General features: G+C 57.1%; 1 protein-coding gene across 5 annotated transcripts in view; it reads right to left on the minus strand.

Moving 5' to 3' along the window:
* The window catches only part of ARHGAP39 (Rho GTPase activating protein 39), a 93,211-nt gene that overhangs the window by 12,512 nt on the left and 55,624 nt on the right, over positions 1-25,075 (minus strand). For 4 of the 5 annotated variants that reach the window (XM_059395407.1, XM_059395408.1, XM_059395406.1 and 1 more), the window contains exons 4-6: positions 12,877-12,960; positions 5,161-6,511; positions 3,091-3,652 (exon numbers count right to left, since the gene is read on the minus strand). In XM_059395407.1, coding sequence (XP_059251390.1) covers positions 3,091-3,652; positions 5,161-6,511; positions 12,877-12,960 — 1,997 coding nt within the window. Of the gene's footprint in view, positions 1-3,090; positions 3,653-5,160; positions 6,512-12,876; positions 12,961-19,325; positions 19,617-25,075 lie in introns of those variants that run through there. The other variant, XM_059395409.1, reaches the window with a different exon arrangement.

The following is a 25,075-nucleotide window of genomic DNA, read 5'->3' on the forward strand; positions in this document are numbered from 1 at the left end:
CACCCACCATTCTTTCGGCTTCCATGAACAAGGATATCCGAGGCCCTCTTAAGAGTGGACTCATAACAGCACCTTTTTCTGAACTGGCTTATTTCACTGACCATAATGTCCTCCAGTTTCATCCATGTTGTACATGTGTTAGAATTCCCTGCATTTTTTTAGGTTGAACAATACTGCCTTGTAGGGACGGAGCACCTTCCGTTTATCTGCTCATCTACTGAAGAACACTTGAGCCGTGTCCCCCCCCCCCCTTAGCTGTTGTGAATCTGAGTGTATAAATATCTATCTGTTCAAGTCTCTGCTTTCAATTCTTTTAGGTAAATACACAGAAGTGGAGTTGATGATTCTACGGTAATTCTGTGTTTCATTTGTGAGGAGCTGCCAAACTGTTTTCCAAAGTGGCTGCACCATGGCACATTCCCTTGTTGCTGTTTTTCCCTCTCTCCTTAAAAAAAAAAAATTCCTCCCTGTTCATTTAGCAGGACTTCAGAGTAGAGTCCGAATAAATTATGTGTTCCATCTGATACCTTTCTGTGGAAACCCTGAGTCTCACTGAACACATGGAGGCGAAGGACCCTTCTTAGGGTCTGTGCCCTCCACAGTGCTGCTGCGCGGGGCACACAGTCTGCGATGTCTGCTGACAGCCTGCAAAGGAAGCCCTAAGGACACAAGTTGGGGAAGGACCCCACTGGCTGCTGGCACAAAGGTGTGGCCATGTATGAGGCAAGGCTGAGCCAGGGGTCCACAGACATGGGACCTGGGGATCACTGCATTGGTGCCTTGGTCCCTTGCAATGGTGACCACACACACAGTAGTAGGTATTACACGTGTGACAGCAGAAAAAAATCAAAGATTTTTGAGGCCCAGAAGGGCAGCACCACTAGGGATCTGGGCTCAGTTCTGCCCTTGCCCGTGACCCTGAGATGGGCTGCAGTTTTCCTTTCTCCAAGAACAGGCTCCATCCTTGTGGGCCAACGGGAGGTGGCTTCCTGACCACCAGCCAGTGCCTGTTCCCGACGTGCCAATGCGAGTGAGCACGAGGCCTCCCTCTGGCTCAGCACCGAGCAGCGGCTACAGCACAGGCCTACCCAGCGACAGTCCTGGGGCTGGTTTCTGGCTGTGAGATCCGATCCCACAGCCTAGAAGCAGGCTCCTGTTGGTGAGACCACACAGACCCACTCTCCCTCTGCAGGCCGAGAACATGGGGTGCTGAGACCACCTGGGCCTCCCTCAGGGGGGCAGATGCTCAAAGCCACATAGGTCCAGGAGGACCACCAACTCCCTCACATACTCCAGTCCCATCCCCGTGGTACAGACACTAGGACCAAGGCCCACAAACCTCTGTGCCATGAGGAGTATCCTGCCAGGCCCAGCACGGGGCCTAGAGCTCTAGCCACTCCTGGGGGAGCCCCCGCTGGCTGGCAGGAATGCTCTCAGGAGCCTCTGTCCACTCGCTTTTCACTCACCTTTTTACTGAACAAGCGCTCCCTGGGGCCCCAAAGGCCATGTGCTGAGCAGTGGACACACACTTTAAGGCCCCTGAGGAAGACTGACATGAACCATGCAGCAAACAGGGGCCCCCCCACTCCTGGGAAGGCCTGAGAGACTGAGGCAGATGAGGCCGACCCAGGCAGCCCATCGGGCTACATATTCCGCATGTCGGGAGAAACTACCTGGGGACGCCCACCAGCTGTGCTCAGTGACCCTGCTTTAAACACCACACGCCTCAGTTAAGGGCATCTGGGTGGCTCAGCTGGTCAAGCATCCAACTCTTGGTTTTGGCTCAGGTCATGATCTTGTGGGTTGTCAGAGTGAGTCCCACGTCGGGCTCTGCACAGGGGGAGTCGCTGGAGGATTCTGGCCCTCTGCCTCTCCCCTACCCGGGCACTTTCCCTCTCTCAAAATAAATAAATCTTAAAAACCAACCAACCCCCAAAACCACATGCCTCAGTGAAAATCTCCTGGCTTCTAAGATCTGTGGCCAACTGGCTGATGGGCTGGCTGGTGCCTGTGCTTGACCCACCTTCCCGAGGACCCACCACTGCCTGGGCCACCACAGCAACCATCACTCTGTGCACCCACGCGGGCCCAACACCCCTGAGCCGGGGCAAGGCCCTGGCTGGATCAAGGTAGACAGTCACTCCCATAGAGGAGCCCAGAAAGTGCATGAGCGCGTGCATCCGGACATTAGCTCTGTGGCCGTGCCTTGGGGACACCCGTGGCTGTCTGGGTGGCAGACAGCCTGTTGCAGATGCAGCTGTTGCCTAAGGCCCTGTCCCCATGCTCTCTCTAGTGGCACAGGACTGGTGTCAGCTGTGCAGCCGCTGTCTGGTTAGCAGGGCCGTGGCCCTGAGTCCTTCCTGGAGCAGCCAAGTGTGGGACCAGACCAACCTAACCATGGCTTTCAGGAGCGCTTGGCAGAATCTGGCCCCATACTTGGCCCCGGGCAGCCACTGGCAGGTGGCTACCCATGCTGGGCCAACCTCTGACTTCTTGGGGTGGCTCAGGGCCAGGTCAGCTTGCGGTGCCCTGATGGCCCACTGCTCTAGCCAGAGCTGGTGTTGGGCTATGCCCGCCTGGCCCCCCAGGCTCCTCCCTGCTCTCAGGAACCCTGCTCCGGGGCTCCCAGTCTCCTCCCCAACCCCAACAGCAGATGGCCAGAGCCCAACCGGGGGACTATGTCACCAGACCACAGCACGGCTGCAACCAAACACAGCGAACACACGAAGACCCTCATCAGGCAGAGGACCGGGTGCGGAGGAATCAGCAGAGAGGGGGCCAGCTGGCTGAGACACGGAAGCCAGTCCTCATCTGGCCGCTGCCTCTCTGACCTGTTGGCCTGTGGCTGGGGACCCTATCCCAGGATGGCCTGGGGTCCTCCTCAGGGCCTCAGTGGCAGGGAAGAGCTCCCCGAGGACCCCATGTCCCTGCAGAAACTTAGGGCCTGGCCCTTGGAGGACCCGTGTGTCTGCCTAGAGGTGCCGTGCCATGTACCTGTGGCCCGTGCAGACCGGGATGCTCTCGCCACAGCCCTTCCTGGAGCTGGCAGCGGAGCCCGGGGTGCGGGGAATCTCACGCACTGGGCCTTACCTTTGGTGTCATTGACGGGGTCCATGTGCCGGTAGATGTAGCCCTCCAGGTAAGAGTGGAACTTGGGTGTGGGTGGGAAGAAGGCCAAGCAGATGGCCATGAGCTCCCAGCCGCGGGCCAGGCTCTCGAGGCGGAAGTTCTCCGTGGTCTGCCGGCACAGCTGGATGTACAGCTCGTCACGCAGGCCCTGCACGCTCCAGCCCTTGGTGGCTATCTCCAGGGCCACGTGCAGAGGGTCGGCCTTGGCGCGCCGGTCACCCATGTACATCTGGATCAGTTTAAAGATCTCACAGGCCTCCTTCTTCACGTGGCGGTCGCTGGTCACGATCATGGGCTTCTTGATGGACTCACTGCTCCAGGCCAGCATGTTGGCGATGGACACCTTCCGCCGGAAGAGGCCCTGGGTGTGCGTGTTGAAGTGCTTGGAGGCCCAGTTCTCGATGTCGGTCTCTGAGGATGGCTTGCGCAGTGTGAAGGGGGGGAACACACAGCTGGCACTGGGCATGACGCTGCGGGCCTGCCGGCTACTCTCAAACTGGGCACAGGAGCCGAGATCCTCCGACTGGGAAGGACAGAGGGGCCGTGAGGGGTCGTGGGCTCCACGTGACCCCACCAGGAGAGAGGTCTGGTCTCCCCGGCCAGCTGGGAGGCTGCTGGAGGAGGTCTGGGCCTCCTCTGGTTCTACCCACCTCGTAAACACATGCTAGATGCTCTCACAAGCCGGGAAGGGAACCCACAGGGGCCCTTCTTCCACCCTTTACCCAGAGGGGTCACGGAGGCCCCTCCCTATGCCTGTGGCTGACAGCTGTGGTGGGTGGGGGAGGGTGTCCAGGGCAGGTCTGGGGGTGGGAAGAAACCACCCTCGCACTTTACCAGCTTCCTGGGCGGACCAGTCCCTGGTGGGAAGAGGCCAGGGGCTGCTGTGCTCCCCACGCAGGGTGCCAGGACCCCGTGCATGGTGGAAGGGCACTGCCTCCTGTGAGCCTTGCTCCTGCGTCTGGCTTCTGCTAGTTCTCTGAGCTCTGAGGCTGAGGAACAGATGGAGAGAGAAGCCCCGCCAGATGCGAAAAACACAAGATGCACGGCTCCACAGAGAAACACAGAGTCTCACTGGGTCTGCTGCAGCACCTGCCCCCTCCGTCACCCCCTCACCCCTCCAACAAAGATCCCCAGCTGGGGCTGTGGGCAGGGTGGGGCTGGGCACTGGCATGGCCAGCATGCAAGGTGGCTCGGCTGCTTCCCACATGGCTGGAAGGAAAGGTCTCTCCCAAGCCCCTCCCTGATTCCCTGATGGCCTCAGCACAGCCATATGACACATCACTGGAGTAACTAGGCATCTTTTCTTGGCTTGGACAGAAACGCTGCTCTGAGCTCTCCAGCCTGGAGGGGCACTAAGGCAGCCCTGCCCAGGGACACCGGCCTCCCAAGATCACCGGAACCTCAGGTAGGTCTTCCCTGGTGGGGATCAGAGCCCGACACCAGGAGGCCCTCTGGCCACTGCCAGCTCTTGGCAGATGCCAGGGCAGACCCTCAGGGCTTCATGCAGCAGAATGGTGTGAAAGGTCAGGGGTCAGGAGGGAATAACTAGGACACTTCCCCAAAGTTCTGGGACATCAAGCTGCAGCACATGAGCTAGACAGAAGTTGTGCCTGGGTTCACAGAGCCTGACTGATGCCTGTGCCTGGCACTGAGCAGAGGGGACAAGCCAGGCCAGGTTTCGGTTGTGGCTCCAGCTGCAGCATGAGGTTCTGGCCCCAGGACCAGCGTCTGGTCTTCCCTCCTCACTGCAGAAGAGCAGCACTGACCCTCCACCTGACCCTCCCGCACTGCCCCTGCGCACAGTCCACTCACAGGGGAGAACAGAGGCTCAGGGGCTGGGTGGCTGCCCCACTGTTTCCTTGCACCCACGGCCTGGGTGGGGTCAGGGCACGGCCTCTGCCCCCCAGGTGAGCGGCCACCACTGGCCAGGCCTTCTGAGAAGCTAAGTGCCGCACCGTGCCTTGGAACCGTTGCACAGGTTACCCCCACCGCCCCACCCCCTGGCCAGGGACCCTGGCAGCACCCCCCTACCTGTGAGGGGTGAAGGTAGGGCTCTGGTGAGGCCAGGTTGGTCTGCACGGAGACGCTTTTCTCAAGCAGGATTTGGGGGAAAGCCAGCCTCTCCAAGGCGCCCCTCTGCCAGTGCTTGCCATCCTGCTGGGCCAGCGCCTCGTCCTCACTGAAGGCACGCACCACGGGCCCCGGCATGGGCAGGGGCACAGCGCCGTCGCTCTCATAGCCCGAGCCGTCCTGCTGGGAGTCCCAGCTGCCCCGCTGCTTCATGTGGAAGTGAGCCTGCTGCGCCTCCCAGGCCAGCCGCGCCTGCGCCAGGAAAGGCTCGGCCTCGCCCGTCTTGCCCTCCGCCCGCTTCACGGGGGCCAGGCTGGGCCCGCACAGAGGCCGCTCCTCAGCCAGGGGCTGCTCCCCGAGGAGGTCACGGTCCCCGGCGCCTTCGGCGGCCGAGGTGCTGGGGGCGCGACACAGAGAAGCGTTCCTGCTCTTCCTCTTGCGTGTGCCCGGGGAGTAGCTGGTTGAGGACATGGTGTCCTGCTGGCTGGACCAGGACATAGTGTCGTCCTGGGCCTGGGGCACCTGCATGGGTGGCTGGGTGTGCCGCGGCTCAGGCCCCTCCATGCTGCTGTAGTCCCCGGAGGAGACCCCCAGGCGCTGGTCCCGCAGCAGGCAGGGGCTGGGCTGCAGGGGGAGCGAGCCTCCTCCGGGACTGGGCGCGTACTTGTGCCTCGGGCCCGCACGCAGCTTGGGGCTGGAGCCCGCCTGCTCCACGTACACCAGCTGCCGCACGTACTCCTTGCCGGCGGGGCTGTACTCCAGGCTAAGGAAGCGGTCTGGGCACCTCTGCCTGGTCAGCACCAGCTGCTGGGAGGGTGAGGAGCCCTGCTTGGGAGCCTGGGGGAAGGGGGCTGGCTTGCGGCCCGGAGACCGCTGCGGTGAGGCGGCCTGGTAGCCCCCGCCAGCCTCGTACTGGATGTCCATGGGGGGCTCATCGTAGATGGGGGCCTGGTACTCCACAGGGGGCTCCTCGTAGAGCGGGGGCTCATAGGCGTAGCGTGGGGAGGAGGGCTGGGAGTCACTGGTGGGCTTGCGTGGCTGGGCCAGCAGCGGGGAGCAACTCCCCAGCTCAGCCCTCTTCAGGAAGGGAGAAGGCCGCCGCTCAGGAAAGAAGACGGGGCCGTCCGAGTCCTGGGCGAACGTCTGTAGGCTGGGCGAGTGTTGCCCACCTGAGGGTCTGCGGGAGCGGCTGCCGGCGTGGCTGTCTAGGGCATAGCCATTGCCCTGGGAGGAGAGGAAGCTGGGCTCCCGGTCAGCAACTTTGATGAGCATGCGCTCCTTGGTGCCGGAATTCCACCGAAGTGAGGAGGTCCTGGCGGTAGGGACACAAGCACAGGTTACGTGCTAGGGAGAGGTGTGAGTACAGCTCAGCTAGCAGCCTGAACCCACTGGCCTGGGCGTCACATGTGTCTCAGGTCAGGGCCCAAGAGGCCTGGTCATTTCTCAGTGTTCTCCTCAATTCCCAAATGGGGGCTGTAGGCTTTAGGGGCCTGATACTTGCTGGGGGGTCCCCTGTAAGTGGACTGACCACCCTTCATTGCTCAGGTCCTGAGCCCTGGGCAGTGCAGCCTAGGGTAGTGGCCCTCCTGTCCTCACATAGCCCCACCCCCGATGCCCACCATGACAGTCCCTGCAAGGGTGTGTGCACACGCATCACTGCATGTGCACGCATGTGGAGGTACGCTCTGGTCACACCCTGTCACCAGGCACAGAGCTATTCTACAGCAGCCAGGGGCGGCCCTCCCAGAGGCCTTCCTAACCCTGGCTTTGACGCGCTTATTTCTCTGTAGGCCTCATTCCTCAGTGCAACACCTGCCTGTGCCCCTACCAGGCGGTGGGCTGCCTCTCACCCCTCAGCATCTCAGGTCCCGTTTTTCAACCAGAGGCTCCTGTGTGTTCCAAAAAGGCAGTCTCCCCTCCTAGGACTCTGCCCTCACACATACACACAACACTTTGCCCTGGGCACAGATGGAAAAACAGCTTTTAGAGCGAAATCGAGGGGAAAGTACAGTGATTTCCCGTGCAGCCCTAGCCCAGCTCCCGCCACCCCCGCCGGAGTGGTGCAGGGCAACAGCCGATGAGCCGCGCGGCTCGTTCTGCTCTCCCGCCGGCCGGGAGCGCCCGTCCCTGCTGCCCCGCGTCCTCGCTGGCATCTGGTGTCGTGGGTGCTCTGGATTTTGGCCATCCCAGCAGGTGTGTCGTGGGATCTCGCTTCCCCGATGCATCTCCCCGATGACGTGACGTGGAGCATCTTTTATTTGGTCATTCACCATCTGTACTCTTCTCTGACGCGTCGGCGAGCTCTCTGGCCCGCTATATTTTTTTTTAAGATTTTATTTATTTATTTGACAGACAGAGATCACAAGTAGGCAGAGAGGCAGGCAGAGAGAGAGGAGGAAGCAGGCTCCCTGCTGAGCAGAGAGCCTGATGCGGGACTCGATCCCAGGACCCTGAGATCATGACCCGAGCCAAAGGCAGCGGCCTAACCCACTGAGCCACCCAGGCGCTCCAAGATTTTATTTATTATTTGACAGACAGAGATCGCAAGTAGGCAGAGAGGCAGGCAGAGAGAGAGGAGGAAGCAGGTTCCCCATTGAGCAGAGAGCCCGATGCGGGGCTCGATCCCAGGACCCTGAGATCATGACTTGAGCCGAAGGCAGAGGCTTTAACCCACTGAGCCACCCAGGCGTCCCTCTGGCCCACTTCTTAACGGTACTGCTTGTCTCCTCCTTGTGTATGTTAGGGACTAGCCCTTTACCACAGGCAGCTTCGCAAGCGCTATCCCCGGCTGCGCCTTGTCATCCCATTCTCCTGCTACTGTCTTGAACAGCAGAGATTTTCATTTTCATCAAGTTGAGCTGATCAGCTATTTTGCTCGCAGATGGTGCCTTTGCTGCTGTATCTGAAAATCATGGCCACACCGGAGGTCGCCTAGGTTTTCTCCTTTGTCATCTTCTAGGAGTAAGTTTGTGTGTGATCCATTTTGAACGAATTTTTGTGAAGGGGGTCAAATCTGTGTCTACATTCATTTTTTACACGCACTCAGCCGATCCAGCACGTTCATTGGGAAGACTACCCAAGACTATCCTTACTCCACTGACTGCCCCTGCCCCCAGCAAAGTCGGCGACTACAGTGTCCGGATCTACTCCCCAGCTCTCTACTTGATTTCTCCACTCTTTGCCAACACCACATTGTCTTCATTGTGGTAGCTTTGTAGTCCTTTTTTTTTTTTTTTTTTTTTTTTAAGATTTTATTTGTCAGAGAGCATCGAGCACCAGCAGGAGGAGAGGCAGAGGGAGAAGTAGGCTCTCCTCTGAGCAGGAAGCCTGATGTGGGATTCGATCTCAGGACGCCAGGATTGTGACCTGAGCCAAAGGCTGTTGCTTAATTGATTGAGCCCCCGGGCGCCCCACAGTAAGCCATGAAATCGAGCAGTACTCATCCTCCAGCCTTGTTCCCCTTGAATACTGTGTTGGGTATTCTGGATCTCCTGCCTCTCCATATAAATTTTAGACTGAGTTTGTTGCTGTCCCCAGAATAACTTGCTGGGATTTTGACTGAGGTGGCACTGAGTCTATGTGGCGTACGCTGGGAAGAACCAACACTTTGACAACATTGAATCTTCCTATCCACAAAAACGGGATACCTCTCCGTTTATTCAGTTCTTTGCTATCTTTCCTTAGAGTTTTGCAGTTTTCCTCATATAGATTCTTTTATTTTTTTTTTAAAGATTTTATTTATTTATTTGACAGAGATCACAAGCAGGCAGAGAGACAGACAGAGAGAGAGGGAAGCAGGCTCCTGCTGAGCAGAGAGCCTGATACGGGGCTCGATCCCAGGACCCTGAGACCATGACCTGAGCTGAAGGCAGAGGCTTTAACCCACTGAGCCAGCCAGGCACTCCCCTCCTCATATGGATTCTGTACATATTTTGTTAGATTTATACCTATGGGTTTCATTTTAGGCGGTACAAATGTAAGTAGTATTAACTTCAAATTCCACTTGTTCATTGCTAGTATATAGGAACGCAACTGACCTTTTAAACTTACCTTGTATCCTGAAAACTTGCTCTAACCACTTATTAGTTCTAGATGGCGGTTGTTGTTGGTTTTTGATCAGTTCTTTAGGATTTTCTACACAGATAAATCTAGACTGAAATTCTGATGAAAAACTGTAGAGATCACTTGAGGCTCTGGATTTATTTTTGCTTCTGACAGGCAGCTGGGCAAAGGGCAGATAATCTGAACCCCATGTGGGACTGAGCTGACTGGAAACCAGGGTTGGGTCTGAGGGCTGGTCTACTTATGGCTTGTCCTGCTCCTGGGTGTAGCCTTTCTGGAGCCCAGGTGGAAACCCGGAAGATTAACTAGGGCTCTTTCCATGGCCCCTGAGCTCTGATGGTTGGAGCCAATGGAATCACCCAGTGGCCAGTTTGGCTTCTCAGCCTCTCAGCTGTGCTGAGGGACAGGCAGCATCGTATGTGTGCTGAGTAGCACTGCCCTCTCCTCAGCCCTCAAGTCTTCACTCCTTATTAGATCTCTGAGGACTTCAGGACAATTTTGTCTATTTTATTCTCTGTGTGCAGGCTGGTCTCAGGTAACTCAATGCAGTGGTGACTGCAAAAGTGGAAATCCCAAGTGTTTAAGAAACCAGTTGTATGGTTTGCCACCTCTGGCCCTGTCCGCTACTGCTGGACCTTTCTGGACAAGGTCATGACTTCCAGGGACTGGGGCTGGGAGAGGGAGGCCTTGGAGAACACGGGCCAGTGACGTGAGAGTGGACTGAGGGCACGAAGGCCCTTGCCAGCTGCGAGGCAGCCCACCCCAACACACCAGGTGCCTGGCCCGCCCCGCACAGCCGGGATCCAGCCGTGCCAGCGGACAGAGATGCCCAGCAGCTCAGTCTCACTGTCCTGAGGCAAAGTCCGAGTGGCAGGACTCGGGGTCAGGCTGCCATTCCTGGGGACTCTGCTCCTTGCTGCTGGAGGCAGAGGGAAGGGTGGTGGTTCATGTGTCAGGGCCCAGCAGACCCTAAAGACTGACTTGGGGATCCAGAGATCTGGGACTGGACTCCAGCCTGCCAGTCCCTGGCTGTGGGGCTTGGGAAAATCACTTGCCGTCTCTGACTCAGTGTCCTCATTTATCCTCAGGAGGGTCGAGTCACAGAATGTGCATCCGATAAAGTCCTTAGCTCAGTGCTGACACACAGGAGACACTCGGCGTGAAGCATTCTTTCCGCCCTCTCTTCCACCACTCAGCAGACAGTGACCCAGCCCTGGTGCCGGGACCTGTGGGGCTGTGAGGTGGAAAATGATCCTTGCCTGCTGAACAGTGCTGAGCGCCACGGCCGGAGGAGGCCCCTGCGGCCTGTCAGTGGTGGGCCATCAAAATGGTGCCGTAGGATGAGGAGGCTAAGGAAGTGTCAGGGTCCAGAGCACACGAGAGGCTCAGATGACACACCTGTTTCAGGACCCAAGAACAGTTCCATCTAGTCAGGGCAGAAACGGGAGAGACCGAGGCAGGGGGAAGGCAGACCCATGGCCTTGGCCTCCACCATGCAAAACGCGCCCCTGGGCCGAGCGAGAGGCCGAGCTCCCAGCACCGCAGCGTGCGTGTGCACCCTACGGAAGCCACGCCAGGCCTGAGGCCCATGCAGGAACCTCTGGGTCATGGACTCCAAGTCACACTTGGGAAAATGGGCCCAGAGATGGCCCTTGGTCACGGAGAGGAGGAGCCCAGCAGCAAGAGGGGCTTACCACTGCCGGGCTTACCACCGCACCGGCAGCTTCAGCTCTTGTCCTCAGGCCAGGCCTTTCCACAGCCCCATACCCTGTGCTCCCACCTGACCCCACGGCTCTGCTCTTCTTCTGGAAGCCCTCTTTGAAGCCCTACATCCAGCTCCCAGGCCCTGCTGCCTACCTCTGGTGCGTTCCTCCACCTCTGACCACTGGGTGGCCACATGGCCCAACTGCCTGTGGCCACCCTTTCTACCCAGTCCGACCTCCCTGGCCTGCCCTCAGACCTGTGTCCTTATGGTTCCCCTCACCCATGCCTTAACCCCACATCAACTCTACTAGGTTGAAGTGCCCAGGCAGAGAGTCACAGCTTCTCTACATAAAACGAGACGACTGCTTGGTCTGGTTTTCAGGGACTCTTTCAAACCATGGGAGAAGGATGAGACGTCCCCGCACCGGAAATGCTGGAGAGACCCCAGCAGGGCATGGGAAGGGCAGGAGCAGGGGAGGGATCCATTCAGCTCAGACTACTTCTCCACGGCCTCTTCTCAAAAGGAGAACGGAGAGCACCTCACACGGCCACAGCCTGGGGAACTGAGGCCTTGTATGTGGGCGCCAGACCCCTGTAACGGAACCTTGCTCATGCGGACAAGAAACTGTACACCTGAAGTTCTGTTTGGAAAACCACCTGAACTGTGCAGCCTCCGACTGCCCCACAGCGCTTCGGGTCTGCCACAAGCCGACGGGCTGTCTGCCAGGCGTCCGGTCACTGCCCTTGCCCTGCTCAGGGAGCTAACCAGCACATGGGCTTAGGCGGGTAGCACAAGCCTCCCCCACTCCCCGTCCCCCTCACAGACCCTGTTCACAGTGCGGGAGGGAGGGTGAGTCTCGTGCCTAGTCCGAGCAGACACTCTACCTTCCCGTTCTTCCTACTCTGGCTGGTTAAGTACCTTTGTTCCTAAAACTGCAATGTTCCCTTTTCATATCCAGCTCAGGAGCCCCCAGGACAGCAGAGCCGGGGCCCCAAGAAGCCACCAAAGACCAGGTGGGCATGGGCTCCCTAAAGGGTGTGGGGGACTTGAGAGGCAGCCCACCAGAGCACTGTGCAATCCACAGGAAACAGGAAGTCTGAGGGCCTGCCCTGACCTACCTTCACTGCAGCAGGCGCCCCAAGGGCCCACCCAGTCAGCCCCCTCTGCACCCTGCTTTACCGAGGACACGGAAGCACAGGGGCTACAAAACCTACCCGCCGGCATGCGCCCATACCTGTGGACCCAGATAGGCTTGGATCCCATTCCGCATCAATAAACCCGCCAGCTCTCCCAAGATCAACGTTTCAGTTGTATGAGCGAACCCCAAAGGCCTCTCAGGTCTTCAGATCCCTCCCCAACCCTGGTATCTCTCCTGCTGGTCCGTGTTGAGGGCTCCTAGGCTACCTGGAGGCACAGCATCCTGCCTGGACCTACGGGCTGGCTGAGGATGGCCCCAGTCTGACAGAGGGTGGGGTCTGGAACCCGGCAAGGCCAAGCCGGGACCAAGAGAAACCAACGTCCACTTCCCTCCTTATGATGAATACCAACCTTCCCAACTTCACCCAGGAAGCGCTCTGCTCAGGCCTGGAGCTCGAGGGGAGAATTTGTGTGGAGGAGTCCCCCGGGGACTCAGCCCTGTTAGGGGCAATGGCTCCATGGCTCCCCATTTGGGTGGTGACAAGCTTCTTCCACCTTCCTGAGAGCTGCCACGTGAACCTGGGGACCACTCCAAAAGGCCTCTGCCCAGGTGCTGGTAGCCCCATAGCCTCCCCTCATGTCTCTCTGGCCTGTACGGGACCTCACATGCTTTCTGACTCTAGAGCCAGACTCTTCTCCAGCATCCCCTGAGTTGCCAGGAAAACCACCCTCCGGTCAGGAGACAGGACCAAGTGTGAGCCACTGGGTTCTACCTGTAGTGAAGAAGCTGGCCGTCCGCATTATAATCCCGGTAAATCTCATAGTCCTTCTCGAGGAACACTCCTGGTGGGGAAGAGCTGGAACACAGGAAAATGAAACGAAGACATGAGCATAAGTGAAATAACTTAAAAAAACATGGTACATTCAAAAGAACCAGCCTTTCACTTCTAAGTATGTAAGTGTCATTCTTTTAGTTTTTCAGGAAAATACCCCAGTGTCCAGCCCACAAAGCTATCCCCTTCATCAGGTCAAAGGGTACTTCCTCTACCCTAAGCCTGCCTCACTGCACATGGCCTCGACAAAATGGACTGGAGACCCACCTGCCCTCCAGCAGGGACAGCCTGGGGGACAGGCAAAGACACTGACTGTCCCATCCTGAATTTTAGGAGCTCACATGACTTGGAACTGGGGATTCTACTCTAAGGCCATAGTGGTGGATTAGTAAGAACCATGACTTTAGGGGTGGTTGGGTGGCTCAGTCATTAAGCATCTGCCTTCAGCTCAGGCCATAATCCCAGGGTCCTGGGATTGAGCCCTGCATTGGACTCCCTGCCCGCTGGGAAACCTGCTTCTCTCTCTCCCACTCCTTCTGCTTGTGCTCCCTCTCTTGCTGTGTCTCTCTCTGTCAAATAAATAAAAGCTTTAAACAATAACAACAACAAAAAAAACCTCCATGACTTTGATCAGATGACCTGAGAAGGAAGCAGTGTTAGAAATACTCTCACAGTGGGGATAGGAGGGGGTGTGCGCCTGGGTGGCGCAGTCAGTTGAACATCCAGCTCTTGATTTCGGCTCAGGTCATGATCTCAGGGTCCTGGGATCGAGCCCCACGTCAGGCTCCACACTCAAGGGGGAGTCTCCTTGAGGCTCTCCCTCTCCCTATGCCTGTCCCCCTGTTCTTTCTCTCAAAAGAACTATCTGGGAAATACATTAGTGGGTGATTATCTTGATTATCTTGGCAGATGTTCAAAGACGTGATCAAATTAATGTCTAGGATTTAAAAACTCAGTAATGGGGTGCCTGGGTGGCTCAGTGGGTTAGAGCCTCTGCCTTCGGCTCAGGTCATGATCCCAGGGTCCTGGGATCGAGCCCTGCATTGGGCTCTCTGCTCAGCAGGGAGCCTGCTCCACCCCCCTCCCGCCCCGCTTCTCTCTGCCTGCCTCTCTGCCTACTTGTGATCTCTGTCAAATAAATAAATAAAATATTAAAAAAAAAACCCAAAAACTCTCAGTAATTCAGAAGTAAAAGAAAATTTACTTAACTCAATCAAGAATACCCACATGAAATTCAAGGCCTTCACAATTTTAGTAGTAAAAGGCTGAAAGCATACGCATAAAGTCAGAATGAGAGAACACCTACTCTCACCACTGTATGTCATAATTTTGGAAATGCTAGTCAATGCAGTAAGACAAAAAAGGAAAGAGATTTAAATATTTGAAAGAGACAAAACTGTCATTAGTTGTGACCCTAGAGAAAGTAAAGGAATCAACGGAGCAGCTACTGAAGGTATTACGGAGACTTGTAATTTATCACTTGTGTGATAGAGAAGACCAACAGCTCTTCTGTGTATTCGCAGAAACTTCTAGAACAGAGCGCACCTTCATCACAGCAATAACCCCAGACATATCACAAAATCCCAGGCCCAAGTTAAAAAGGAGTACATTGGAAGCACCTGGGTGGCTCAGTCATTAAGTGTCTGCCTTAGGCTCAGGTCATGATCCTGGGATCCTAGGATCCTAGGTTCAAGCCCTGCCTGGGGCTCCCTGCTCAGCAGGGAGCCTGCTTCTCCCTCTGCCAGCTCTGCCTGATCTGCCTACTGCTCTCTCTGACAAATAAACAATCTTAAAAAAAAAAATCTTAAAATAAATAAAAAGGAGTACATTAGATCAGTATGAATAAAACTATAAATTTTGGGGCCCCTGGGTGGCTCAGTGGGTTGAGCCTCTGTCTTTGGCTCAGGTCATGATCTCAGGGTCCTGGGATCGAGTCCCACATCAGGCTCTCTGCTTGGCAGGGAGCCTGCTTCCCCCTGCTTCTCTGCCTGCCTCTCTGCCTACTTGTGATCTCTACCTGTCAAATAAACAAATAAAATCTTAAAAAGCAAACAAAAAACTATAAATTTTCTATTAAGGGTCACAGAGGAACCAGAATACATACAAGGTTCCTTGCACAGGAAAACTCAATAATTATGAAGATATAACTTTAAAATTGGTTGGGGTGCCTGGGTGGCTCAGTGGGTTGAGCCGCTGCCTTTAGCTCGGGTCATGATCTCGGGGTCCTGGGATTGAGTTCTGCATCGGGCTCTCTGCTCAGCAGGGAGCCTGCTTCCTCCTCTCTCTCTGCCTGCCTCTCTGCCTGCTTGTGATCTCTGTCTGTCAAATAAATAAATAAAATCTTAAAAAAAAATTGGTTAATACACTTAATGTCATTTTAATAACATTTCCAATAGGAAGGAATGTTTTTAGAACTCAGAGTGTTTGGAAAGTTAACCCCAAAAAATAAACAAGTAAAAATAACTCAGAACAAGTTCAGAAATTATAATGGGAGAGATAATTTTTACCATTAGATACTTCACATGTACACTAGAAACAAACGTGTCCAGCAATGGGAGCTCGTATTCTCAGTATTGTTCATACTGAGAAACAGAATGTTTGTGGAAATACTGTTATAGTATTTAATTTTTTTTTTAAAAGATTTTATTGGGGCACCTGGGTGGCTCAGTGGGTTAAAGCCTCTGCCTTCGGCTTGGGTCATGATCTCAGGGTTCTGGGATCCAGCCCCGCATCGGGCTCTCTGCTCAGTGAGGAGCCTGCTTCCTCCTCTATCTCTCTGCCTGTTTCTCTGCCTACTTGCGATCTCTGTCAAATAAATAAATAAAATCTTAAAAAAAAAAAAAGATTTTATTTATTTGGGTGGGGGAGAGCGCAAGCAGAGGGAGAAGCAGGCTCCCCCTGAGCAAGGAGTCTGATACCGGGCTCGACTCCAGGACCCTGGGATCAGGACCTGAGCTGAAGGCAGACGCTTAACTACTGAGCCACCCAGGCACCCCTGCTGTAGTAGTTTCAGAACTGCAAAGGTAAATGCCAGAGAACTGAGAGAGAGCATTCAGTGGGTTTTAAAATTTTTCTTCTGTCAAACTATATGTACTAGAAAGTACAACTAATGTGCATTGCTTCGCTAATACAAAAGTTATTTTAAAAGCTGAATGAATGAATGGCTAATGTTAACAGTGGCTGCTGGTGTTTTTGTAACACATAATCATGCTACAGAACAAACAGCTAGAAACATGAAAAATGATGTATCACGCAAACGCGGCTGTACGCCACCTGCATGTACATTTTCATCAGCTGGTGCATCCCTCCTCCTCCTGGTGGGCCGCCAGCAGCCGACAGGGGTCCTGCAGATCCGGGAGCACCTGACTGTTGGCCAGAGATGCAGCGACAACCCCGCCCGTTCCCTGTGCTCACAGGGGCTTTGTCACATGTGCCCGGACCAGGCTGGTACATGGCTCATTCTTCAAAGCTAAAACCAGCAGTTTTTCCACCATCAGGCTGCCACTTTGGCCGCCTGGAGATACTCCTTTTAAATTTTGTGCTGTCACAGACCCCTGGGCCCTGACACTTCCCTCTCTGTTTCCAATTCCAGCCACCAGTGTCTAGGGCTGTCACCTCTCCTCCAGACTGCTGCTAAGCCAGGGAAGCACCCACTCCATGCTAGGTCTGGGCTGGGGGCAGGGAGACGAGGCAGGTGAGGCAGACACACTTCTGCCGCCAGAGCTCCCACTTGGTGCGTGGCCCACAGGGAACGACCCAGAGTTTCAGGAAGCGGCAGGAGCCAGACAGGGAGCAAACCCAAGGAGGGAGGCCGGGAACAGCTCTCTGAGAGGGCAGGAAACTAGGCAGAGGGACCTCAAGAGGGATAAGCCTGGCACCCCGCAGGACAGAAACGCGGCCTCGGTGCTAAGGTGCAGTGAGCTCTGAGTGAGGGTACAAAGGGGCGCTGGGGACAGATCACACGGGGCCCTCTGGGTGGGCCACATGGAAAGCCTGCCAAGCTACAGCCCCTGAGCCAAGAGCAATCCGCTGCCTAGTTTGTGGGCTAAGAATGGCTTTTATATCTAAAAAAAAAAATTGCTAGCAAAATGTGAAAATTACAAGAGCTAATTTAAATTTCAGTGTCCATAAGTAACAGGTTACAGGAACCCAGCCCCACTCACTGGTTTCTGTGTTGTCTGTGGCTGCTTTTGCATAGTAACAGCAGAGTCAAGTACCCCGCCAGAGGCCAAAAGTGGGGCTCCGAGCGCTTGGTGCTGGGGCTCAGCAGAGCGCAAAGGGCAGAGACGTAGCTGTAACCCCACAGGGTTGAGGGTGTCGCACATCACCATCTTGAACAGCCTTTGTTATGTTTTTTTTTTTAAAGATTTATTTATTTGAAAGGCAGGGGGCAGAAAGAGAGAGTCTTTGCTTTCTTTCTTTCTTTTTTTAAGATTTTTATTTATTTGTTCGAGAGAGAGCGCACAAGCAGAGGGAGAAGCGGACCCTCCGCTGAGCAGAGAGCCCTATGCAGGGCTGGACCCCAGGACCTCGGGATCATGATCTGAGCTGAAGGCAGATGCTCAACTGAAGCCCCCCAGGTGCCCCCGGGGGACAGAGTCATAACCAGTGTCTGCACTGAATGCAGAGCTCGATGTGGGGCTTGATCTTACCACTGAGGTCATGGCCCGAGCTGAAACCAGGAGGCCAAGGGGGCCACCCAGGTGCCCTGTTTGTTACATGTTTACTACGTGTGCGCGCCCACACCACCGCAGTGAGAGAAGCTGGCCCTGCCTGTAACCTCCCTGTCCCCGTCGGCACTGCCAGACCAACTGCTCACAACACCCCAACTCGGGCAACAGTTGGAAGTTTAAACAGACACTGGAATGGAAATCTCATCACAGCAGAACTACTTCACAAAACGAGAACGACTCTTACAACAAGTCAGTTTCCAAGTGGCTCATTCATTAGCTAGACAAGGAAAACTGTTCACCAGTGACTGGTTAAATTATTATTTTTAAAGATTTTATTCATTTATCTGACAGAGACCGAGAGAATGGGAACACAAGCAGGGGGAGTGGGAGAGGGAGAAGCAGGCTCCTCGCTGAGCAGGGAGCCCGATGTGGGACTGGATCCCAGGATGCTGGGATCATGACCTGAGCTGAAGGCAGAGGCTTAAGGACTGAGCCGCCCAGGCGCCCCCAGTGATCGGTTAACTTAAGTGCTGACTGCAGCAGAGGACAGAAACCTGCTGGAGACTGTCCGCCTTTCAGCAAGGACAGCTGCTTCCAGAGCTGCGGACAGTCAGCTATAGCAGGAGCCCGGGACTCATGAGGGTTTCTTGGGCTCTTGGTGGTGTCTGGGCGCTACCGACACTCCCTTGCCTTCACAAAGGAGTCGGTGGGCAGTGGGAAGCGACAGAGGAACTAGCCTCCATGCTGGGAAAGACTCTCCCTCTCGTTCTGCTCCTGCCTCTCAAATAAGTAAGTCTTAAAGAAACGTAACAAAGGCTGTGATGGAGGAACCACCACAGCTGAGACAGTCTCCCAGGAGCCGAGGAGATGCCTCCTTCCGTCCGACCTGAAGACGCACCGCAGGCGGTGACCGGGCTGGTGGTGCAGCCGGGAAGGCTCGGCCGCAGCGCTCACAGAGCCTGTGCGAACGGAGCTGAGGGGCCATGGCTGCTCGGTGTGCAGTCCCGTGGGGGTGCTCTGGGGACCCTCTGGGCCCGCACAGTGGTGCCCACTGCAAGCTTCATGTGCTCTCCTGGACTCTGCCAAAAGCAGAAGCCGAACATCCTGACCTGCCCACCAGGGGCGGCTCCACGGCAGAAACTCTTCTCAAACTCTGTGCTGAGACAGATTTTCTATTTTTTTTTTTAAGATTTTATTTATTTATTTGACAGACAGAGATCCCAAGTAGGCAGAGTGGCAGACAGAGAGGTGGCGGGGTGGGGGGTGGGGCGTGGGGGGGGGGAGTAGACTCCCCAGTGAGCAGAGACCCCCCCATGCCAGGCTCGGATCCCAGGACCCTGAGACCGTGACCTGAGCCGAAGGCAGAGGCTCAACCCACTGAGCCACCCAGGCACCCCAGATTTTGTGTTTCTTAATGAACTCAAGCTAACACTATAAGGCAAACATCACTTTTATGTGAAACTGACATCGCGAAAGTCTCATTTGGTGACAACCAGCGTCTGAGTCCAGGTGGCGCCGGCTCCCTCACCGGTGTCCCCCGCTGCCAAACGTCAGGACGAGCAGGAGATGGCGTTCCCGCATCTGCATCGGACACAACCTCCACGATCGATCGCAGCACAGTCTGGCGGGACTCGCAGGCCTCACGCAAGAGCCGGCGCAGGAGAAACGACCCTGTTCGGAAACCCACCCTGTGGCGCACGAGGGGCTCCCCCTCACCTGAGGCGGTTCGTCATCTGCAGGGTCGAGGCTCGCGACGAGGCAACTACCCAGAGGAGAGTCGGCGAGAACCGGTCGATGCCCTCCGAACGCGGCTCCCGGACGGGCCGGCGCGGCCAGGGGGACGACGTCCAAAGACCAAAGCCACAGAGTCGGGCCACCAGCCTCAGCAGACGGGGCGGCTCCCTCGGACCCCCGGACCCCCACCCCGAGCCGCCGCACCGGCGTCCTGCTGTGCCCGGGCCCGGCCAGGCCTCCCTCCTGCGGCCGCGCCCACCCGCTCCTGCAGGAGCCGCCGCCTCCGAGCGGCCGCGCGAGGCCTCCCAGGACGCAGGCCCCGCGGCGAGTGCGGTGCGCGCGGAGAGAAGACCCGCCGGAGGCCGGCCCAGCGCGGGCAGGTGGTGGAGGCGCTGCCGGGAGCAGCGCGTTGCTAGGGCCGGACGCGGGCGCCCCGAAGCGAAGCAAGAAGACTGACCGCGTTGAGCCGGGACGACGGACGCGGGAAGCGCCTGCGGCCGGAGCCTCGGGGGACGGGGCAAGCTCGGGGCGCAGCGCGCCGGGTCCGCGGAGACGCGGGGAAAGGAAGGAGGAGCATCCGAGCGCCTCCGAGAGCCGCGGCCTGCTCGGCGCGACCAGCCCCGGCCGGACGGACCGGAGACCGTGAGAAAGGCCTCGACGGACCCCAGCCGCAGCCCTAACCCAGCCCTACGGCCTCGGAGCTGCGGAAGCCCCCGACAGCCCGAGGGAGGAACACGGCGACCACGTGCGGGAGACGCGGGCACCGTCGGCCGCCGGGGACGGTCTCGCGGGCGCAGCGAGGGGAGAACCGGCGCCGGGCAGCGCGGTCGAGGCCCAGGAGGGCGGCCGCGCGGGGACGCCCGTCCGCCAGGGCCCGCCCGACCGCCAGGGCCCGCGGCGCCGCACACACGCGCTGGCCGCGGCGGGCAGACGTCCTTCCTCAGGAGCAGGAGCGACGCGGCTGCCGCACACGCGCACGGCCGGCGTCGTCCCGCGAGGGCTCGGGCCCGGGGCGTCCGGCCCCGACACCGCGCAGACCCGAGGGGCGCCGGGCACCGGAGGCGGCGACGACCCACGAGCGTGCGACACGCGCTCCGTCTCAGGAGCGTCGCCGGGCGCGGCCCCGACGGCCGGACCCCCGCCCCGAGGAGCGCGACACAGCGCGGGGTGAGGGGCCGCGGAAGGAGGTCCGCCCGGCCCCGAACGCGAAGCACAGGACACGCGGCCTGGCGACCGACTCAGCCTGGCCGGACCCGCCGCTCCCCGGCCGCGAGGAGAGGCAGAAAGTCACAGTCAAAGCCTAAAGCCCGGCGGAAAGGCGGGAGGGAGCGAGGCCGCGTCACCACCTCCCAAGAACCTGGGGCGTCTGCATCCGACCGAGCCGACTCCGCAGCAAAACCCTAACAGCCGCCGCGAGCGCCGTTTTCGGGAGGAAAAGGGGCCCCTTCGCCGAGCGGCGCCGCGCGGACCCGGGAAGCCCCCCCGCCGGCCGCGCGGACCCGCCCCCCGAGCGCCGCCCGAGGAGCGCCGGGCGCGCAGGGGGGTCGCCGGGGCCGGGCCGCGAGCCTCCCGCCGCGGACGGCGTCTCAGCCCCGGCCGGGTCCCCGTCCTCGCCCCGGCGCCGCGGAGAGCCCCGCGCGGAGCTGCTCGCGAGCGGAGGAAGGAGGCCGGGCCGCAGGCGGGACCGCGACCCGAGGCGCCGAGGGGAGCCCCGCGCGCTGCTGTCCTGCGGGGAGACGCGGCTCCGGCTCGGTCTGCGCTCCCGGGACGCCGACGCAGCCCCGCACTTCCGCTCCGCACTTCCGATCCGCACTTCCGCCCCGCGTCACTGCTCTGCGGGGCGCGTCTCCACGTCGGACCCCGGCGGCTGCGGGCCACTTGCGCTGGCTCCGCGACTAGGAACACCAGGGCTGGGGACTGACGACCGCACACGCCTGGCGCGACCCGCACTCTCAGGGCACCAGCGGCCCGGCAGGGTGGGCGCTCCCCAAAACCCAAGTCAGGGTCCGCCTGGACCTCCCGCAGCGTCTCCCGGATGGAGGGCGGCCCGCGACCCCGGAGACGGCAGGGCTCCGGGGCCGGGCCGCTGCGAGCAGACACGCGGGCACCAGCATGGCCAGGGCGGAGGGGACAGTTTAGAAGATGAAGAGCGAGTCCTTCCTAGCGCCCCAGGAAAGGAGCCCCAGACAGATTCAGGCCTCAGTGTGACAATAAAACTGTGAGGCAGGGGCGCCTGGGGGGCTCAGTGGGGTAAGCCTCTGCCTTCGGCTCGGGTCATGATCTCAGGGTCCTGGGGTCGAGCCCTGCGTGGGACTCTCTGCTCAGCGGGGAGCCTGCTTCCTCCTCTCTCTCTGCCTGCTTGTGATCTCTGTCTGTCAAATAAATATATTTAAACAAAACCAAACAAAACAAAAAACTGTAAGGTGAAGGCGGGACATGCAAGGGAACGGGTGTCGGCCAGGAAGAACTTTTTATTTAAAATATTAAATGCATAAACCACAAGGACAAAAGACTGATCAACGAGGCTGCATGAAAACCAAGGACAAAGGACCCAGTAAGCAGTCAGGTGGCAGAGGACAGGACGCCCGTAACACCTACGAGGATCAATGAGCAATTGATATTAGCAACATACAAGGAACTCCTGCCAACTACCCAGAAAGTAAACCAGCAGCTCCAGGGGGAAAATGATCCCAAACTAAGCAACAAATGGTGAACGCGCTCATGAAGAGAGAATGAGCCTCAGAGGCAAAGAAGAAATGAAAACGAGTGGGCCGGAAAGACCCCCCCCCCAGTAAAGCCCGGTGCTGGGATCCTGTGGCAGCCGCACAGACCCCAGGACCCTCACCCAGACCCCCGGTGGTGGAGCTGCAGGGCCACCCCACAGTCGGAAGGGCAGCACCCCAACTGAGGACCCACACACGATGAGAGCACACGTGGACCGCAAGACACACGCCAGGTGCATGGGGTATGAGCAGCCTGCGGACAACCGCGGGAGAGGGCCACAGAGAAGACTGTGTGCCTCAAAGGACACCGAATCCATCAACCAATCCCTTTGCTGGGTCAGTGAGCTAAGGAGACAGAACAGCAAGTGTCCTGCCAACCCAGAGACAGGTGTCCAGAACTGGCCACCAGTAAACCCAACAGCTATCAATTATTTATAAGAAACACACCCAAAGTATAAGGAAAGGACTGTAGTTTGGGGAGACATGTTCAGAGGTCAAAGCAGCAGTGTTACGTGATATCAATCCGACTTCAAGGCAACGAGAGGGGAAACAGGACAACTACTTGACGACAAAAGCGGTTAATTCCCAAAGAAAACCTAACAGTCCCAAATTCACGCAGGACCAACCCACAGCTCCAATACAAGCAGAAGTGCCGGACAGATGAAAAGGAGAAACAGATGAATCCTAGCAACCCAGGAGACTCAACCCCTTCAGAAGTGACACACCAGGCAGACAAAAAATCAGTAAGAAACTTGACTGATAACAATAGATCTGACCTTACCAACACACAGAGAACCTTAGACCTAACAAACAGGGGTAAGAAATTATTTTTTAAATATTCAGAAGACCATTTACAAAATTCAGGATTTAAGCCACAAAGCAAATCTCAAAAATAATACTAACAAAAGCCCCCCCCCCCATGTTTTCTGACCAAAATGAAATTACGTTGGCAATGAAGAACAAGAATGAAAAATAACCCATAGTTTTAGAAATTAGGACATTTGTAAGTTACAAATCAGTCAAAGAAGAAACCATAATTAAAACCAGAAAATATTTGGGGTGCCTGGGTGGCTCAGTCAGTTGGGTGTCAGACTCTCGGTTTCAGCTCAGGTCCTGTCGAGTCTCACACTGGGCCCCCTGCTCAGCGGGGAGCCTGCTTCTCGCTCTGCCCCTGCCCCTCCCCCATGTGTGTTCATGCACCTGCTCTCTCCCCCTTCCCTGCCCCTCCCTCACTCTCAAATAAAATATTAAAAAAAAAGTTAGCAATCTCTATTTTGAAAAGTACACAGAACAAGTATTTTAGGAATGCAAGGAACACAGAATTGAATGCCAATTGCAGGAATGTCCCTGCTCCAGAGGCCAGAAGTCCAAGCTCCAGCTGTGGGCGGGGCTGGCTCCTTCTGGAGGCTCTGGGGGACAACTGTCCCAGGCCTTTCTCCAGCGGCTGGTGGAGCTGGCAGTCCTGGGCGTCCCAGGGCTTGTGGACACATCGCTCGGTCTCTGCCTCCGTGGTCATCGGTCTTCTCCTTGTGTCTCTGTTCTTATGAGGACATTCGTCCTACCTGGTTAAGGCTCACCCTCTCTGATGTAACCTCACTCATCATATCTGCAAGAGCCCTATTTCCAAGTAAGTTCCCATGCTGAGCTCCTGGGGTTAGGACTTCAGCCGATCTCGGGGGGTCACAGGCCAACCAACACCAGTATCAGTAGACTTAGCAAATATACTTGATAAAACAGTACATCCATTCACAAAAGCCTGACAACAGAAGGGGGTACTTCCTGTGCCCGACAATGTCACCACATCATCAGGACAGCAGGCACGCAGGCTCAGCCCTGGGGCAAGGCCAGGCACTGGGGCTAGAACCGCAGGAGCCCAGCAAACGCGGCAGAAACAAGACTGAAACATACGAGTCGACCTGCATGTTAACAGGAAAGATCAGAAGACCAGACTTTAGGAAGGGATAGAAAGTAGATACAGGGGCGCCTGGGTGGCTCAGTGGGTTAAAGCCGCTGCTTTCGGCTCAGGTCATGATCTCAGGGTCCTGGGATCGAGCCCCACATCGGGCTCTCTGCTCAGCCGGAAGCCTACCTCCCCCGCCCCCCACCTGCCTGCCTCTCTGCCTACTTGTGATCTCTGTCAAATAAATAAATAAAATCTTTAAAAAAAATAGACGCAAGTCCTTTGCAGAGAGAAGTGCTAACGCACACCATCTTATCGTGGGAAAAGACAATGTAACAGAGATGCCCATTTCCCCTGAGCTGACCCATAAACTCAGCACAATTCTAACCCCAATCCAAACAGGACTTGTGCTGGAAATCCTGACCCGGAGCTGATGCAGTAACCCCACATCCCCACAGAACATGCGAGGCTCCGGAAGAGGACAGTCCCGCCCCGGACAGCACAGCACAGAGCAGAGAAGGGCTGCCAGAGAGAGGGGGCGACAGACACATCTGCCTACAGAACCCTAAAAAGAATCCAATCTCTCCACCTAATTACAGAGATGAGTCAGCAACCAATAGGATAAAAAATTCAAAATCCTCACACCCCGATGAAACGGAGACTCTGTGCGCTGAGCCCAGAGGCTGCGGAAGCTGACCTACAGCGGGAGTGCGGGAGGGCGGATGGGCGGGGGCACAGCGGGGGTCCCACAGGGAACCAGAGGCAGAGCCCACACCCATTTGCTTTCTCCTGGGTGCTCACCCCAGGAGCTCCTCAACCTCACCAGGGGAAGTGCCACTTTCCGGAGGCGACCCCCCCAGCGCCTCCTTAGGCCCACCCAGCCACCGCCTCTTTGGCTTCTGACCTCTGGGGAGAGTCCAAGGTAGGGGCCAGGGCAGGCTGCCCCAAGATATGTCACCACAGCAAACTGATTATTTTGCACGGAAGCAAGGTCAGACCCCGCTCTGTCCCCCGAAAGCTGAAGTAACCCTTCCACGTGGAGAACACCCTCCCTGGAGGGGCGGTAAAAAGACACACTTCTTGGGCACCTGGGGGCCTCAGTCATCAAG

This window comes from Mustela nigripes, chromosome 3, assembly GCF_022355385.1.
Source record: "Mustela nigripes isolate SB6536 chromosome 3, MUSNIG.SB6536, whole genome shotgun sequence".
In the NCBI taxonomy this organism is placed as follows: Eukaryota; Metazoa; Chordata; class Mammalia; order Carnivora; family Mustelidae; genus Mustela; species Mustela nigripes.